This window comes from Nannobrachium achirus, assembly GCF_963921795.1.
Source record: "Nannobrachium achirus genome assembly, chromosome: 23".
Taxonomy (NCBI): Eukaryota; Metazoa; Chordata; class Actinopteri; order Myctophiformes; family Myctophidae; genus Nannobrachium; species Nannobrachium achirus.
The window spans coordinates 45,555,064-45,574,965 of record NC_137830.1 but is presented as its reverse complement, the minus strand read 5'-3'; the positions used below and the strand labels follow the sequence as shown (position 1 = coordinate 45,574,965).

Sequence of the window (19,902 nt, the reverse complement as noted above, 5' to 3'; positions counted from 1 at the left end):
TGTGGGTGTGAGTGGGATTCGAACTTACTACCTCTGGCACTTCAGTCCTGCACTTATCCTCGGCGCCACTGGAATCTGTTAGTTAAAATGGGTGTTTGTCCCTATTTGTATATGACCAGCTTAGACCAGCACAGACCAGCACAGACCAGCACCAGCACAGACCAGCACCAGCACAGACCAGCAGTAAAACACAACATGTGCTGGTTTGTGCTGGTGCTGGTCTGTGCTGGTTTATGCTGGTTCATGCTGGTCTGTGCTGGACCAGCACCAGCACCAGCACAGACCAGCAGTAAAACACAACATGTGCTGGTTTGTGCTGGTGCTGGTCTGTGCTGGTTTATGCTGGTTCATGCTGGTCTGTGCTGGACCAGCACCAGCACAGACCAGCAGTAAAACACAACATGTGCTGGTTTGTGCTGGTGCTGGTCTGTGCTGGTCTATGCTGGTTCATGCTGGTCTGTGCTGGACCAGCACCAGCACCAGCACAGACCAGCAGTAAAACACAACATGTGCTGGTTTGTGCTGGTGCTGGTCTGTGCTGGTCTATGCTGGTTCATGCTGGTCTGTGCTGGACCAGCACCAGCACCAGCACAGACCAGCAGTAAAACACAACATGTGCTGGTTTGTGCTGGTGCTGGTCTGTGCTGGTCTATGCTGGTTCATGCTGGTCTGTGCTGGTGCTGGTCTATGCTGGACCAGCACCAGCACAGACCAGCAGTAAAACACAACATGTGCTGGTTTGTGCTGGTGCTGGTCTGTACTGGTCTGTGCTGGTCTATGCTGGTTTAAGCTGGTTCATGCTGGTCTGTGCTGGTGCTGGTCTGTGCTGGTGGACCAGCATGGGACCAGCACAGACCAGCATAGACCAGCACCAGCACCAGCACAGACCAGCATGAACCAGCATAAACCAGCATAGACCAGCCAGACCAGCATGAAAATTGTGCTGGTCTGTGCTGGTTTTTCTAGCAGGGGAGGAAGCTGTTTATGCTCTGATAGCCTACTCCAGAATCGATGGCAGAGGATCAAAGAGTTTGTGAAGAGGGCGTGAGCCATGAGGGGTCGGTGAGCCATGAGGGGTCTTTCAGTGCCTATAGCCATCGGCTCTGGTAGATGTCCTGACCTGAATAGAGGGTAGGGAGACTCCAAAGATCTTCTCAGCTCCCCTGACTCTGCAAGGGTTTAGTAGTGTACTGCAGCACAGCTGGAGTACAAACTGGAGTAGGAAACCATATCCTAACAGATCAGTGGTGTTCTACTCCAACATAGGGTAATAATAGGCCTACAGTAGAAACGCAGCACTATTGTTATAAGGTACACAGGCCTACATGGAGTAAATTTCATTGTCATATGTGACTAGGGTGACCAGATGTCCCCCTTTGCGTGGGACAGTCCCATATTTCCATGACTTTTCAGGCGTCCCACAAATTGAGACCCTGTCCCACATTGAGACTGGCAGGCTCCAGTAATAATAATGCGCCGGTGTTCATAGGTGAGCAAGCTAGAGCTAGACACGTACAGCATTGCTCTCTCACGAATACATTATAGGGTTGGGTACTGTATCCTCCTAATAATTGGATGCTTTAAGCAAAATAACATGAGAAATATCCCCTAGGCTACAGCAGGTTACAAACAAAACGATAGGCAGTATCAAATGACCTCAAAGCATTTAATAACTTAAGTAGCCTAAGTTGCTATTAACCACCCCGCCTGCCCGTCCCACATTGTCCCACACAAACAATACTTCTGTCCCTCGAATAACCAATTTGGATCTGGTCACCCTACATATGACCCGACTTTCCACCTGTGTGTGTGTGTGTGTGTGTGTGTGTGTGTGTGTGTGTGTGTGTGTGTGTGTGTGTGTGTGTGTGTGTGTGTGTGTGTGTGTGTGTGTGTGTGTACATCCTGTCTGTCTGCCTGCCTTGTCATTTTGTCTATCTGTCTGTCCGTCTGTCTGTCTATTTGTCAGTGTGTGTTCTGCTGTCTACAAAGCATTGATGAGGCTTGCCTGGAAACGCACATGCACACACACACATAGCTTTAGACAGCTGGCCCCTTAAAGGAGTAGTTCACCCCCAAAATGATTTTTTTCCTATTGATTAGTCACGCCATGGAGACAAGAGTTCAATAATATTTTTAGTTTTTTGTTGCATTCCTAAGACAAAAATGTGATAACAATAAATGTACCCCCATTTGTTCCGGATGGGGACCCGTTTCGAAACGGGTCTCCATCCGGAATCAATGGGGGTAAATTTACTCGAATCAAATGTTTGTCTTAGGAATGTGACAAAAACCAAAAAATATTATTGAACTCTACTCTCCATGGCATGAGTAATCAATAGAAAAAAGTCATTTTGGGGGTGAACTACTCCTTTAAGTGCCACACTGCTGTAAAAAAATATGCATCATACAAAATCAAACATTTTAGACTTTTGTACCACAGCAGGTCAATTTGCTCAATTAAGGCCACACAATGTGCGGAAGCACTGCAAGCACTGGAAGCGTCTCACCTGACATGCCTCAGACATTAGACTATCACTATACTTAGGATTTAGAAAAGAATGTGTTCTCAAATTGCATAGCTTGAAGTCAAGAGCTGAGAAAAACACAGATTTTGTGTGACTTAACAGACAGACAGACAGGCAGACAGACAGACAGACAGACAGACAGACAGACAGAATACTGATTATGGTCTTCATTTTGTTTTTCACTAATATTCTTACAAATACATAATGTTTACCACGTTGAAATAAGGGTGCTACAAACATTGGAGAAATGTTAAAGCATTGACCCATTCACCACTTATAGTGACTCTTATACTCACTCTATAATGCATTATATTATATTTATAAATTATAATACACTATGATTGATTCCTTGACAACACTTGGGAGTGTGCACAGTAATTAAGTATTACGTAATAAGACGCCTTAGGGTGACAAGCGACCAATGGCGAGGTCGCGCCATGTCGTATATCGGACCAGTTACCCATATATGGAGACCTCTGGTACCCATATACTGTATGGAGATCCATGTACTATATATGGAGATATGCTGTGAGAGCTCAAACATGCTTACTCAGTTATTCGTTATGTGAAAGTCCTATGACGTCTATGACATCTGACATCATACATACAATCCCTTTTATGCCCATACATGGAGATGTCTGTAGAACCAGCCACACATATATGGGCTGTCTTGGCCATCTGTCTTGGCCATATATGGATTCTGTTAGTGTGCTATGTGGCCGATCTGGCCTCCATATATGGGCATTCCAAGTCTTGTTATGGGTTTAATATTGATGACATCAGGGAACTCCATATATGGGCATAAAAGGGATTCTGGTAGTGTGGTTCCCCTGACATCACAGTGACGTCAGAGTATGATGTCAGAGCGGCAAACTCCTTAGCATAGACCTTACAAACGTGTACACGGACGGACGGACGGACGGACGGACATATACGGATAAGCTGTAGCCTGATGTCAAGACTAGATGCAGTTCACTCAGAGAGTGGGCGGGTCTATTGGCTGGAGCCAGGCTAGATAAGCTGTAACGGTTCTGATAGTAAACTGTCGCAATAATACTTGACCTAATGAGTCATTGTAAAATGCTTTATAGTATGAGTTAGGATTGTTGTTATAAAGTATTATTAGATTATGAGTTTGTAAAATTATAGTGTTGTAAACAGATTATAATTCATTATGAGTATGTTAAGGCATAAGGCATATGATATGTATACATAGCAAGTGTTATAGAAAGTGAAAATACATTGCAATCATTTACATTTGAAAGTCTACCAATGGTGGCTTAAATACCACTGACTGTGTTGATAAATTACTACCAAATTTAGGAGCTAAATTACAATCAGTGTCGATAACTTCACAGTCAAAGTGGGTGACAATGTAATCACAAGAAAAAACTAAATTACCTAGACGCATCCTGAGGCAACTCAGTGACAAAATGACTACTAAAGAAGGTAATCAAAAAGGTCAGCCAAATAACTAATTTTATACAGAGGATCGCCCCGCTGGTCAGTAAAAACACTTTGCAAGAGCACTTATTCAAACCCACTTTGACTTTGGAGTCCACGTACGTACTGTATCGCAGCGCCTCAAAGGCCTTACAAACAGGCTCTTTACAGCCCAAAATAAACTCATTAGGCTGCTCCTTAACCTTCCATCTCTGGCTCACTTTACCCCTGATCATTTTGTAAGTTTGGGATGGCTCATGGTATAGCTGACAGAGTACATGCATCTTGCAATGGGCCTGGTTTAAACCACTAAGCTACCCATGTACTCACAGCTAGAAGGTCCTGGGTCCGATTCCCGCTGGGGGACGCTGTGGGTGCTGGGGGTGTGTTTCCTCCTCCGCGTCATCAGCGCCCCAGATCGCCAAAAGAAGTCTGGGTTTCCGAGGCTATCACATAGAGCTATAATAGGTATCAGCGCCCACACCCTAGGTGGGTTTGGCAAAAGGGCCTTTCTGTGTGGAGTTTGCATGTTCTCCCCGTGAATCCTAGGGTAGTTACCCTCACAAAAACATGCAGTACTCTACACACTACACCACTATGATACCCAAGTACCTGTCAAAATACTTTATAAACATTAAGGATGTCCATAATTACAACACCAGAGGCAGCGCCACAGATCACTTTCAACCCAGAGTCAAAACCAACAAAGGGTCAAACTCTTTTTTCTGCTATACCACCAAAATGTGGAAAGCCTTACCGAAGGCCACAAAGGAGTGTGGATCACTAGCATCCTTTAAAATTGCCCTGAAAAACCACTTACAGGCAGCAGCCGTTCGCAACTGGTAAAAAAGAATCTAGCCCAACCCTACCCTCCCCTGCCCCTTCTTTGTATATACTGTTTGTTTTGACTTACTGTCTTCTATTTTGTTTTTCTTTACATATCTACTGCATAGTACTGTGTTCTATTTGTCTGTCATTCAATGTTATATGAGATACTTCAATGGTTTCCAGTGGAAATAAGCTTAGTCTTTTCATGGATCTCCTTTTAGTAGACCTTGTACCAGTGAACTGTACCGTCATGAAACTGTACCTTTTCCTATGCAAACTTCTAATAAAGTCTTCAATCAATCAAAGTAGTCCTGGTTTCTATACTGCCTCCCCCTGGCCAGCCGGGGCTCCCCAGGTGTGGCAGAGGGAGAGCAGAAACCAGGATTACAGCTTTAGGCAATTGGCACTGGGTGACAAACAAACAAAATCGTGGGATAAAAAATATTAAAAAGATTATAATAATAAGATACCCATGTAGGCCTACTGATAAAATACTTCCAAAACGACAGGGATGTTCACAACTACAACACCAGGGAGCTCCATCATGTCCAACTCAGATTTGGCTCGAATAAAGGGTTAAATTCGTCCTATGGCGAAAAAATGTGGAATGCCCTACGGACGGCCTTAAAGGAGTGTAAATCCCTACCCTCCTTTAAAACCGCTCTGCAAAGTCACTTATACAGACAAAAAAAAGACAAAGCCTATCCTTACCTCCTCCTGACCTTATTTCTACTGTTTATTTTTGTTTTTCGACTGTCTTATAATGATATTTTCTGAATAGTACTGGTTTTTGTCATTTAATGTTGTATGAGTCTGAGTTGTAAAACGGTACCCCAATTAAGGCTTTCTTATCATTTTAGTTTAGTTGACCTTGTACCAGTAAACTGTACTTTATGTACCTTTTCCTATGCAAACCTCTAATAAAGTCTCCAATCAATCAATCAATCAATCAATCAATCTATTGGTTGCCGGTAGTGCAGACATGTGAGGATAATGAAATAAAGAAGGAAAGATGCTTTCCCGTTTTTTAATGACAGCAGTTCATTACTTTCAGAGGTGAAATTAACACAAATAAGCTACGAGTCTATCATATAAAAACATAATTCAGGGATGCATCGAATAAAAAAAAATCCTATACATAATATTTGGGGTACATTTGACAACAAAAAGTTATTTGGCATTTTGGCTGACCATAATTGAATAATATTCAATATATTGAATATTATGTCAATGTCAATATATTATATCTACAAAAGCCAACTCAGGATAGAGCTGATATGATGTGATGATGTTGTGTGTGTGTGTTTGTGTGTGTGTGTGTGTGTGTGTGTGTGTGTGTGTGTGTGCGTGCGTGCGTGCGTGCGTGCGTGTGTGTAGAAACAGGAACCCCTCCCGGTGAACAGGAAGAAGGTGACGTCAGCTGGCCCTGCACTGAGGGTATGGTTGGCGGAATTGCAATAATATTGTGTGAGTATGTGTGTGTGTGTGTGTGTGTGTGTGTGTGTGTGTGTGTGTGTGTGTGTGTGTGTGTGTGTGTGTGTTGTTTCTGTTTGTATTTCTTTGTAGTAGGCTAGGCATGTATATATTTCTTATTGTTGTATTTCACACATGTTTTGACAATGTAACCATGCCCATGCACTCATGCTGAATTGAGTTTGAGAGACAGAGAGAGATAGATAGATTTGACTTCAAAGTTGCATAGGCTACTTTAAGGGCCCCTTCATGATGTGACACACACAGCCCTGTTCAGTTTAGTAGACATTTGTATTCCATTTTAAGTGTACATCATGCATGTAGTACATTTCTTAGCTTTGAGCACACTTTTGGCAAAGTAAAACTTATGTTTCCCATAGCAATGAAGCCCCAAATTGAATGAGTGAGTGAGTGAATGTGTGTGTGTGTGTGTGTGTGTGTGTGTGTGTGTGTGTGTGTGTGCGTGTGTGTGTGTGTGTGTGTGTGTGTGTGTGTGTGTGTGTGTGTGTGTGTGTGTGTGTGTGTGTGTAACCAGAGGCGTCAATTGGGTATGGCAAGCTATGGCAGCTACTATACCTTGGCTACAGGGGTAAAGAATAAAATGTACTTTTCATTGCGCCTGTTGTTAAGGTATGGCAACACGACTGGTGTAAGTCATGTTGCCATACCTTAGCTTTTTCTGAACTGACGCCACTCTGTGTAACCCTAACACACACACACACACACACACACACACACACACACACACACACACGTTTCTCTCACACACACACACACACACACACACACGCACGCACGCACGCACGCACGCACGCACGCTCGGGCAGAGAGAGAAGGAAAAGCGTGTTTACACAGACGGCCGAGCGCCTGGGGAATAATGCGCGAGAGGAAGTGAGCCGGCTCTCTGTCTGCGCGCTCCGACTTCCTGCTCCGAAGGAGAGAGAGAGAAAAAAGCTCCGGATCCTCTTACAGTCTGCAGACCCGCAGTCCAGAGAGTAGACGGCATCAGCATGGAAAACCCACGGCCCTTTAACTAACATCTACGGAGGAGAAACGGCCGTCCACAACAGGGTACGTGTAAAAAAAATGAATCTCTTCTTGTAATTCCATTTTAGGCTATAACTTTTGCGAAAATTATCTCGCTGTGAGTGTGTGACTGTGTGTGTGTGTGTGTGTGTGTGTGTGTGTGTGTGTGTGTGTGTGTGTGTGTGTGTGTGTGTGTGTGTGTGTGTGTGGTGGGCAGCCAAAAAAAAGTGATCTCAAGTTCAGTATAGCCTCAGCCTGCCAGAAAAATATCGTGTTGAAATATGAGAGGCTCGGACAGGAGAGCAACGATCGCCACACAATGGACTTGAAATGTGAAGGGATGCCACTTTTGCACAAGTGGGGTAAACAACTACACAGTAATGTAGTAGTAGTAGTCCACTGTGTTTCCCAAACAGTGGGTCGCGACCCATTTGTGGGTCACACACGGACCAATTTTTCTGGGTCATGAGTCGACTCGAATCTAATTTTCTTTTCCTACAAAAAAATCAAATATAGGAAGTGGGAAAATAGAAATATATAATTTTATTTTAGATACATTTTTCAAACAAAAAACAAACACATCTAAGACATTCCATAAATAAAATATAATAATAGTTAAGATGTAGTGGGTAGCGGCGCGAAGCTACACGTTGTGAGCTTGTAGATCTGCTTTTCTCACTAAATTTGGGTCCTGGGCAAATGTCTAATTTCTTTTGGGTCTTGAGCTAAAAACTTTGTGAACCACTGATACATAGAGCCTATGTGGATCCATGTGTGCTAATGTAACCAAATTAACGGTCCCATCCGGATCCATTTGGTTCCATTGTGTTCACTCTCGGAGTTAAATTGAAGCTGCAACAAATCCATGGTAAACATTCGCGTTCTTCTGCTTGGGATTCGGACCCGCGGGTCCCGGAGACAGTGCGTTGATGTGGAAAATAAATGCATTCGTGGCCCCTTTAAAAGTCGTAGTAGACTTTCTGGTTTGTCTGGAGCTCGCAGACTAATTGCCATGCGCTTCCGGATTGAAACTGGCAGCAGACAACATCTTGAAAATGACTCATTGGTGTTTAAACAAAGAGCCGTTTGAGTTCCAGCCTCCCCATCACATCACCAGAACGGCTCTGCGTGCTTTACCAGAGAATTTGGGTGGTTGTGCATAATATATACAGCCTACCATTGGTTCTCAAAGTGGGGTCCGGGGACCCCCAGGGCCATGGGTCCTTGAGGGAGTACATGGAACCAAATGGACACCATTAGTACACTCTCCGAGTTAAATTAACATTGATTTTACAATATAGATTGGGGTCTCAGAGGGGTTCGTAGCCTGAAATGCATGTCAAACTCAAACTGGGGGGGTCCTTGAAATTAAAATGGTTGGGAATCACTGTGGAGCCGTAAACATCTTCTCTCATGGGGTCCCAGCATATCTTTTTAGGGGTCCTTGACATGAAAAAGCACTGATATATAGCCTACAACTCTTGTAAAAGAAGACTTACACAGGTTTCCACCTGGTTTGATAACACATTAGACCACTACTACGACTAGACTATGACATCACTATGGTGTCCAATGTGGATGAGCGCGCATAACGTATGATTGTGACTGCGAGTTGATTTTTCCGTTGGCTTGGCTGCTGCGCGCTTGGAGAGAGCGTAATTTGTTATGGCACAAACACATGAGCAGCGCTTGGACACACACATACACACACACACACACAAAGGAGAGTACACAATTAGAATCCCATCGCTGTCAAGTCACTTCAGTTCTCATGCTGTCATTTTGCCAGTAGAACTTTAATTCCACAAGGTCCATATATGTACAGTAGTTATTATCCGTCGTCTTAAGAACTTATTATGTGATATTGAATTCCTGCAGCTCTTCTAGCAGTGGACCTCAGGGTTTCTCCAAATGGACCCTTACAGGTCTGTAACTCTGAGAACGCGCAGATGGAACCATCTGTACACTCTCAGAGTTAACGGCGTCCTTGAAATACAATTTCGAGAACCCCTGCTCTAGGAGCAAAATTAAGTGTTCATCAGCCTCTGTGCAGAGACCCCCTTTCTTCCACAGAAAGCCCAAAATAAACTGTTCCTGCTGCTTTGTTTCTTCTCTGTCAGGGCTCATTAGCGTGAAACACCAAAGACCACAGGACATACATCATATGTACAGTATGACATCAGGCCATGTCCTCTGGGAACATGGATGCGTTCTCCATATGTTGTTGTGTGGAACGTTGTGTGTCCTACCTACAATGCGTGTGTGCGTGTGTGTGTGTGTGTGTGTGTGTGTGTGTGTGTGTGTGTGCGCGCGCGTGCGTGCGTGCGTGCGTGCGTGCATTTGTCTGTGTGTGCGGAAACCCTGCATTTGTCCCCCTGCCGAGGTTCCAGTGTTTCCGACAGCTCCCAGTGACAGGAATTCCTACCTTTCAGTGAGGGCAGGACTTTTCCTGGGAAGACGCCCCTGAAACAGAATGACAGGAAGTCCTCCTTTGGACAGCTTTATGCCTGATTTATACTCGGATGTGCTCTGAAAATGTGCAATGTCTTGCGCACCACACTGCTATGCAAGTCTAAAGTCAGGGTTTACGGTCTTCCCTCTCGAACAAACGCACGCATGCAACCTATGCAGGAAACCTTTGTGTGTGTGTGTGTGTGTGTGTGTGTGTGTGTGTGTGTGTGTGTGTGTGTGTGTGTGTGTTTGCTTGATTGACAACCTCTGTATGTGCATGCTTGCACTACTTGTGTGCATGAGAGCATTCATGCAATACCGATTGATATAATATGGCATGCATTTTTGCACGCCTGTGTGTGTGCCTTTGTGAACAGGGAGGGAGCATCATTTGAACCCCATCCACTTTACCTTTCCTGGACAGGTTTAATTGGGTGACAGGGTGATATTGAGACAGAGTGAAACAGACAGACAGAGAGAGACGTGCCAAGAAATAACAGTAATAAAGGACACAGACAGACAGAGAGCCATAGGAGACCGAGACAGTAGTGTGTTGATGGACAGAGACAGTCGGTCAGTTTCAGGTAAATACCCTGGTTAATCCAGGACTTGTCTTGGCACCAGGTCACTGACCACATCCTCTTCTATCACCATGGAAACATCCTTAAATGCACCACTGTCTGGCCCTGGTCAGACTCTCAGTCAGGCACACCACACGCTCACACACAGCAGGCTCGTGCACACATAGGCATCAAAGGGGGCTTGAGCCCCTGCCCTTTTATCTGTCTGTAAAAAGTGCCTTCTCCAGACCATGAATGCAGTTTTTACTGTGGTGAAAGAAATGAAAATTCCCCCTTTCCATGCCATACCTGAAGGCAGCATTCAAGAGAATTGCCTTGTCCAAACTCTCCTGAACTTAGCATCCTATGTTGAAAGAATTGTCCTCTCGGTGTATGAATCCATGCCGTTACGCCACATCTCCGGTATTCACTTGCTTATGCTTAGTTCAGTGTGGTATCAAGCACTGAAAATAGCCGACCTCCAAGCTCACAACGCGTCACAGCGCGACGCGTTGTGAGCTTGGAGGTCTGCTATTTTCGAAATTTCCACCAAAAGGCCCTTTTAGAAATGCCAGGCCTTGCCTAACATCCTCTGCACGTCCCTGACACACAGGCTTTCATTTTTACTTGGTTGCACGCTGGTGTTGAGCACTGGAACTAGCCGATCAACAAGCTCACAACACGTCGCTCTGCATGTGTTGTGAGCTTTGTAGATCTGCTATTTCGGGTGCATGACACCTGTATGCAACGTGGAGAGACACACACATGAGCATGATCTATCTATAATACCCACAAGCCTTTGATGCACGCAGGGCTAGTTTCATTCATAAATATATGTTTTGCTTATACTACGGTAGCTTTATTAAGTTCTGGAAGGACATATCAAGACATTTCAGTCATTTCAAAATGAGATATGCATGCACCATTCTTTAGTTTAGGGTGAAGTCTTTATTCAAAGTCAAAATTATTTATCGCACACTATTGAAGTATGATACTGCTTAAGAGATGGCTGTATGCCTTGGCCACTAACATCAACATTGTTACAGTTTTACTCAAGAATGAACACACTAAATGTGTGTTGTATATATATTACTGCCCCATTGTTAATAACTATACTGTGATTTACCACAGGTAGTAATAACATAAAGTTGCTGTGTGTTTGGTGTGTGTGTGTGTATGAGTGTGTGTGTGTAGGGGGGTTTCAACATTGCTGTACTTGTGGTTTCTCATTCGTCAGAGGAAGTCACGGGATCCGGGTGTATTTTGGACACATGCGCATCGTACCCACCTCCATACCTCCCCTCCCTAGGGCTGGCACCATCATGGCATTTTACTCGACGATTAATTGTCATACAAATACAGTTTTTGGCATTGAACATGGTAACATATTTCTGTTTGCCTTTTACGCGTTGCACAGGGAAAATAACATCAATATACAAGGAAATGATTGACATATTTAATAAATGTATACTTTCAAAAATATAACTTGAAAGATGCAATTGGAAATCACACTTTCAAATGAATTCCATCTTACCATTAGGGGCAACCACACTAAAAATAAATAAACAGCGGACACTTTACACTAGGTTTTGAAAACATTTGAACATGTATGAACATTTTCAAACACGACGACTGTGCAGAACAATTGTGACCGCCGGAATGTCTCGCTTTGCGAGGCGTTGTGAGCGTGTAGATCGGCTATTTTCACAATTTCTGCCTCTATTTGACCAATATTTAATTTGTTATTTTAGAGGTATTGAAAAGTCCTCAAATTGTCACTTTAGAAATGTGTATATACGCTTAAACTTTAGGTTGGTTTGTTTACTGTTGAGTGAGAAATAAGTTAATCATCTGGGGACCCCCCAAAATAATTTGGGGACCCCCCTGGGGTTTACGACCCACAGGTTGAGAACCACTGGCATATAATGTGATCATCTCCCACCTCCTCCTACAGTCATGGAGAGTGCCATCACACTGTGGCAGTTCCTGTTGCAGCTGCTACTGGACCAGAGCCACAAGCACCTGATCTGCTGGACGTCCAACGACGGCGAGTTCAAGCTGCTCAAGTCCGAGGAGGTGGCCAAGCTGTGGGGCCTGCGCAAGAACAAGACCAACATGAACTACGACAAGCTGAGCCGAGCCCTGCGCTACTACTATGACAAGGTAACAGCAACGCGCTTCCTTCCACTGTGATGATATGGTCAGTGGTGTGGAAGACATGCTCACGTCTTTTACCTTACCTAAAAGTAGTAATACACTAAAGCAGGGTTCCCCAATTAGTTTTCCCCAAGGACCGAATTATGTCTAGGGTACCAAGCCGAGGGCCACAACATTGCAGGGGGCGACGGTGGCGTTCCCACTACTCCAGCGAAAGTTTTCGTCGTTGTCGGATGAAAATCTTGTATGTCCAAAACCGTTTGTTTTGAATTTATCATTTTAAAAATGATTTAAACTACTTTTGTGCGACGGCCTTGTATGATTTGCGAAAGAACGTACAAATTTGGAGATACGAGATTTCCACCCGACAACGACGATATACTAGTGTTGTTGCTGCTCTTATACCACCATTATTACTAGGGTTGGTGTGGGCCAGACAGTAGCCCCCCGCGAGCCGCAAATGGCCCACGGGCCACCTATTGGGGAACCCTGCACTAAAGTAATACTCTCTTACAAGGAAGAGTATTTAATTTGAATACCGGTAGTTCACCCCACAAATGACTTAATTTCTATCGATCACTCACCCCATGGAGACTTGGATTCATTGATGCTGTTTTTGTCGCATTCCTAAGCCAATAATTTGAGGAGAATCTTTGTGTCTCCATAAGGAAAAAAGCAGTATGTAGAATCACTATTCAGAAAAATATATATTATATTGCTGAATCATAGTTTTTGATGCATTCATCATGTATTCATCACCTAAGTATTGCAGTTAATTTAAACTTGTATAATTATTTATATTTTACATTAATACTTGGTATACTGCTTGGGTAGCTTGTACATTTTCCCCACCGATCAATAGTCTTATTGATAAAATGGTATAATTTATTTGTTGATATGCTGTAAACTGTATGTAATATAATCTCACAAAATAACTAAACACATACAGTAAGTCAAATAAATGAAAATCGTGTTGAATGTAGGTTCTTTATAATAGTGAGAATATAAAATATAAAACAAAAGAAAATAGTTCCAAGCTACGTGAACGTGCTTAAGTGGTCAAAGGTTTACAGCCACACACTCTCTCTCTCTCTACACCTCCCCAGAACATCATCAAGAAGGTGATCGGCCAGAAATTTGTGTACAAGTTTGTGTCGTTCCCCGAGATCCTGAAGATGGACCCGGCGGCGGTGGAGATGGGCCGCTGTGGCGAGGAGGCCGGCGGGGCGCTGTCCGAAGGCGAGGGCGACGAGGACGCCGTCCGCGGCGGGAGAAACGAGTACCTCCACTCAGGCCTCTACTCCTCCTTCACCGTCAGCTCCCTACAGCACTCTCCAGACCTGCACCGGACCATCAAGACGGAGCCCCGGCACGACCACGCCGACGACAGCTCCTCGGTCATCCGCTTCGTACCCAACAACAACAACCGCGGCCACGCGTCGCCCGCGGTGTCCCTCCCCTCCGCTTCGCCCCCGCCCTCCTCCGGCGAGGGCCACCACCACTTGTCCAGGCACTCCCCCCGGCGGGTCCGCTCTTCGTCGTGCTCCTCCTCTCCGCCACAGAGCCCCGCCCATGCGCTGTGGAGGGGGCGGAGCCCCTTTCCAGAGACTGACGAGTCGGGGGAGCAGAACGCGCAGCCTCTCAACCTGTCGGCCGGTCACAGGGACAGGGAGCGCTTGCGGAGCACGCCCACGCCGGAGAAGAGGAGCCTGTCCGGCGGCGGCCCCTCCAAAACCAGGAAACCCAAAGGCCTGGAGATCTCGGCCCCTTCCCTTCTTTTGGCAGGAAGTGACATTGGGTCGATTGCACTCAACAGCCCGGCGCTGCCCTCAGGGTCTCTGACACCAGCTTTCTTCACCGCACAGGTACGGTGTGACAGCGGCTCTCACAGCTAAATTAGTTAATATGGCATAAAAATCCATTTAACCACTTTAACCTTATACATACATCTGCTATTTGAAAAAAGCTGATATACCATCTCAACATGGCGTGATGCGACGCGTTCCATAAAAAAAAAGAACATGAACAATTTGGAATATTCTTGAAACATTCTAACAACACAAATCTTGTATGGCGGTCGCTGGCACAATTACATTGTCGATTTGGGGGTCCTTGACATGCAAACGTTTGAGAACCACTGTGGTAGGGAACACACAAACACAGAAGTGAAGCAGCCATGAGAAAGAAAGGGGGAGGCATTGGTTGGTCTTTCTTGAGGTAAGAAGAGGTAAATGCAGACCGAGAAGGAGAGGAGAGAAGGATTGAGGAGGAGGAGGAGCCTCCTGGCTAAAGGAGGAGAATGCGAAGGAAAAAAGAAGCAAAAGTTGTAGACAGGGAGGGGATGGAAAGAGGTGAGCGGAAAGAGAGAGAGAGAGAGAGAGAGAGAGAGAGAGAGAGAGAGAGAGAGAGAGAGAGAGAGAGAGAGAGAGAGAGAGAGAGAGAGAGAGAGAGAGAGAGAGAGAGAGAGAGAGAGGGCGGGGTGGTCTGTAAGTGAAGCCATATGTTCCTAAAGCTCCTGATTCACCGGCGTGTGGCTGGATCCTTTACTGTCAACAATACACCAGAAGGGACAGTCTAACTTCATTACAGCAGCACAAAAACACTCTTACACTGTAAAATTCTCAGTGTCAATCTCGTCAAACAGACTCTCCGCATTATGCAGTGCAAAGTACGGACAAGGAATTCTGTAACGGAGAACACTTCGCATGGTAAGATAGAGGTTTAATGTATGAGCGTATGGCAGAAGAACTTTACATATGCCCAGTACTGCAGGATTACATATTGCACTGCAAAAACACATGAAGAAGGATAAGATAGAGGAGAAACCACACTGTATTTTGTAACAGGAACCTGTAAATGGACTTTGCAAAGTCAGACTCTCTTCTTAACCACATTAACCGTGGAATCCCTATTTTGGGCAACAACAAAAAAAACGTAAAAAAGAAAAAAATCAAAACATTTATTATTATTATTTCGTAATGTTATGAGCTTGTAGTACGCTATTCATCGTGCAATGAGTTCTATAGGGCTTAAGTGGTTAAAAATGGGGGAGTTTCCTTGAGGGCACCCCCTCCTCTTTTTCCCCCCTCCAGCCGTGGTCTTCACTAAAACAACACACAGAACACAAGCAAGCGGGTAGGGGTGAATGACGGCATGCTACGCAGTGTGTTCGTTCCTATAACTCAGGCCCTTTCAAATGGGGTTTTCATTGTAAACAACATAACTCTTGTTTTTTAACATGCGGTGCGTTCACAATTTAACAATTTGCGGTTTGGTTTTGTCCTCTCTCTAGACTCCATCTGGCCTCCTCCTCACTCCGAGTCCCCTGCTTTCCAGCATCCACTTTTGGAGCAGCCTCAGCCCCGTGGGACCCCTGAGCCCTGCGCGCCTGCAGGGCCATGGACCCCTCTTCCAGGTAACGCACGCAAACACACAGGTTGAGTACACGGCAAAATCCCTGAGCGTTCATTTAACCATTTTAATCCTGGCGTACCTAATTTGGGGCAGATTTTCGGATATTTTCAGAACTTTTCAAGCTTTCACATTCTCAAAAAGTAGCAGATCTACATGCTCACTCGCACGGTGAGCTTGTAGATTGGCTGTTTTACCTATTTTGTCATACGAAAAAGTGGCTATGGCTGAAGTGGTTATCTAATTATGAATGATGTATTTGACCCCCTTGAACTACTGCACACAGAGGGCTAAATCTGTTCCAGTTCTAGGGAAAGGGCAGTTCGGGGTGGGTGGGTGGGTGGAGGCTAGTAGTAGTAGTAGTAGTAGTAAAGCGAAATCCCAACTCTTGGCAACCGTAGGTTGTTCTAAGTCACTTCACATGACAGATTTGCCACTCAAACCGTTGGTAGCCTGTGTGTTTCTGCAGACTAGGGCCTCAGCGGTGTGTGATTCACCGCCGTGTGCGCGGGTTTCAAAATAAGCCACAGATGTTTCCTTTCTAGCGTGGACAAGCAGAGGGGGCAGCTTCCTGTTGGTGAGAGAGGAGGGGAGGGGGAGGGAGAGGAGGAGGAGGAGGAAGGGGTCAGGAGCTCCACCCACTCCCATCAGCAACTCTCTCACAACAGGAAGTGGCGCTCCACATTCTCCCATGGTGCAACGGTGGGTCAGGGCGGACCACTGTAGAAAGCCATTTTAAAAACCCATTTAGGCCTCGAATTATTGAATGCTTTAACCAGTGAAAAATAGCAGATATACAACTCACAGCGCGGCACCGAGTGCCGCGATGCGAGCTTGTAGATCTGCTATTTTTGAAAAAGTCGTGAACATGTGTGCAAATCTTTGAATATATGTATTTTCAAAGCGAACGTTTGTAACTGTAAAATGTTGCTTCTGGGTGGTCCCTGGAACTAGATATTTTGAGATGCGGGTCCGTGGACAAATAAATATCATTTTGGGGGTCCTTCACATGAAAAAGTTTGAGAACCACTGACATAGTAGTCTCTCAAGAACAGACTAACTGAGCTCCATTTAAGTGAAAAGGACCTTTTCTTTAACGATGGCTATAGCCAGATTGCTGACATAGAAACATATAGATTTTTCCAAAAAAACTTAGAAGGATTCAAAAGACACTTATAGAATCGGGTCAAAATTCTAATTTTCAAGATTTTTCAAAAATAGCAGATCTACAAGCTCGCAGCCGCGCTGTGAGCTTGTATATCTGCTATTTTTCAATAGTTAAAGCATAAAATAATGATACACAATAATGTGTACCCGAAATGGGTTAAGTCAAACACGTCTATCGACATCTTTCAATGTGCATCTCGGGTCCTGGTTTTGACTTTGATAATCTGAAATTTGAATATGTGAATATTAGTTGAATTATATGAATTTCATTGTCTCTCCCTGTAGTTCCCCACTCTGCTGAATGGACCCATCCCTATGCCCTTGTCCTGTCTGGACACCTCCTCCCCTCTACTGCTCTCCCCTGGACCCCATAAGTCCTGATCTTTACCCGAAGCACCAGGACTTTAATCCAAACACAAACCAGGCCCAGCAGGGCCAGATCAGGGCAAATCCAGGACTAAAGAAGAATGACCATGAAGCTCCATCAGTATAACGGATGAGAGTCAGCCACCTTCTGGCTGCGTTTATATATATATATATATATAAAATATATATATCACTATTGACCAGAATGAACCTGTTCTATTGAATAGCTTTAATGTGCGACAAGGAAATAAGGGCTTCATTTTGAGGCTTGCTCTCTGCGAAGATCATTTGCAGTTAACATTTCGTTTCATGTTTACTTTTTTATTTTGGGCTCATCTCATCCAAAATGGTATAAATGATACAAATTGGCTGCATATTTACACATCAGCCATTTTGCTCTTACATCATACTGTAGGGGATGAGAATCCCAACCCACCTTCACACCCTCAGTATTTCTGTAAGACCAAAATGGCCACCATGTTAAAATATGGTCAGTTGTCGATATTTTACATTCACACAGCCCGTTCCACACTGCTAGCAGTGCATCTGCTAGTTAGTTGCGAGGGCCAAGCATTATAATGCATTGTAAATCTTTGTATGGTCATTTTTTTATTGCTTTGTTAAGTGTATTTGAGGCTGTGAACTTCTTTGTATTGTTCTAGCTGTCTTAAGTGGTTTGTTTTTGTATGATTTTATACTATATCGTATGCACTGTGCTTTTTACTCTGTACCGGCTGTGCCTTCTGAAATGTAAGAGTTGTGTATTATCTATTAGGCTTAAAATCTGTTTTAGAGACAAAATTCCAGGTTAATATTGCACAAAAGCTTTTTGTAAAATAGCTTTTGGTTATTTTTTTTTATAAAGGAATTGATCAAATGTATTCTAAATGATTTGCTTACCATATTTTTGCTGTTGTGACTTTGAGGAAAAACTGTTTTTGGAATAAAACACAAGGCATTGAATGCTATTCAACTTCATAGTACTTTTTTTCTTTGCCAGAAATATTCAAAAATAGCAAATCTACAAGCTCACTGTGGGTCAGTGGTTCCCATCTAGCCCCGCCCCCAAATACTGTATGATGGCGATTTCACATTGAGATCATACAGCCAGAGACAGTGGCTCAAAGCAAGGACTTAATTATAAATGGTCAGGAAAATATATGATTTTGTGCAACAATCTTTTGGACTCCGGGTTGGGAAGGGCAGGGCTTAGGTGGTTAAAATCCGTACAAGGAAGCTTACGACCTTGCATACTGTACATTCACACCATGAAAGACACGGGCACTGAACATTGTATGAAACAGACTAAATTTACTTTTGATGGTTATTATGAGAAATAAATAGTTCCAGTAAAAAGAGTTACACGGTCACCAACCTTCCACCTGTGTGTTTCGACCGCACGCGTCAGTGTTCCAGAGAAGCTGTGTTTACAACACAGCAGGCATTCCATGCAACAGGCACACGTACACTCACTGTCACAGTCACTCTCTGCACACACCCACACACAAGCTCTGACAAGTCCAGATACACCGGAGTCATTAAAAAAGAAAAAAAAAGTACAGTATTACAATATTAATATTCAATCACTGTCAGTTGAAAACAACACAGCCGTGTGTTACTGTAAATCTAAAATTTCAATTTGAAATCTTTTTTTTTTTTTCATGTGTACAAATGCCTGGAGATAAGAGAGCGGTGGTCCAAAGCAGAGTGTGAAACAACAATTTTGCTTTGAACTTAGGGGTGGGCGATATGGAAGAATACAATATCACGATATTTTCCCAAGCTGTATCACGATACACGATTTTATCACGATTCTTTTGTCACGTTGGTTTTTACGGTTATTTCTCAAGTTACTTGACAAGAACTAGACTCTCTGGGTTCCTTTTGGGAGGTCTAAATTGAACTTTACAAGTATGCAACTCTGACAGTATACAAATGAAACCAAATGGACCCTTACAGGTCCATTTGGTTTCATTTGTATACGGTCAGAGTTAAGTGGAGACCTTGACATTTTAAAGTTGAAAAACTACTGATTAGACCAAAATGCAGGTTTAAATTGAATTCTGCAATGAATCTCTGTATTAACGCTTAAACAGGATTTCTTTTACAAGGCTCCCTCAATTGTATCACGATATATACGATACCTCTGAAAAGGCATATCGTGGAGACATTGTATCGTCTCAACGATAATTATCACCATGTCGCCCACCCCTATTTGAACTCCTTTTGAGAGGCGAACTGGCACAGGGCCCCTAAACATGCCACACACACTGATACTGTATTCACATGGGAGAGTGTTTTTTTGCAGGTCTTTCAGTCCGAGTGTATCAAAAAGGCAACTGGGTTAAGGCAGCGGAAGCTTGTGATTGGCTGTGCGGAGGTGCCGAAAGCAGAGGCGTCAATTGGGTATGGCAAGGTATGGCAGCTGCCTTACCTTGGCTACAGGAAGAAGAAAGAATTCTTCTTAAACAAATTCATCATGCCTGTGGCTAAGT

General features: G+C 44.0%; 1 protein-coding gene across 1 annotated transcript; it reads left to right on the top strand.

Moving 5' to 3' along the window:
- Positions 1-7,250: 7,250 nt before the first annotated feature.
- Positions 7,251-18,375, top strand: elk3 (ETS transcription factor ELK3). Its single transcript, XM_080754603.1, has 5 exons — positions 7,251-7,340; positions 12,261-12,469; positions 13,570-14,328; positions 15,756-15,878; positions 17,327-18,375. The coding sequence occupies exons 2-5, from the start codon at positions 12,263-12,265 to the stop codon at positions 17,420-17,422; spliced, it is 1,185 nt and encodes a 394-aa protein (XP_080610729.1). The 5' UTR covers positions 7,251-7,340; positions 12,261-12,262; the 3' UTR covers positions 17,423-18,375.
- Positions 18,376-19,902: the final 1,527 nt, after the last annotated feature.

Bases quoted from the DNA above. Each gene is read 5' to 3' on its own strand.
- elk3 (XM_080754603.1), top strand. From the start codon at position 12,263: ATGGAGAGTGCCATCACACTGTGGCAGTTCCTGTTGCAGCTGCTACTG. The intron at 14,329-15,755 runs GTACGGTGTGAC...TCCTCTCTCTAG, and splicing joins CAGCTTTCTTCACCGCACAG to ACTCCATCTGGCCTCCTCCT. The intron at 15,879-17,326 runs GTAACGCACGCA...CTCTCCCTGTAG, and splicing joins GCCATGGACCCCTCTTCCAG to TTCCCCACTCTGCTGAATGG.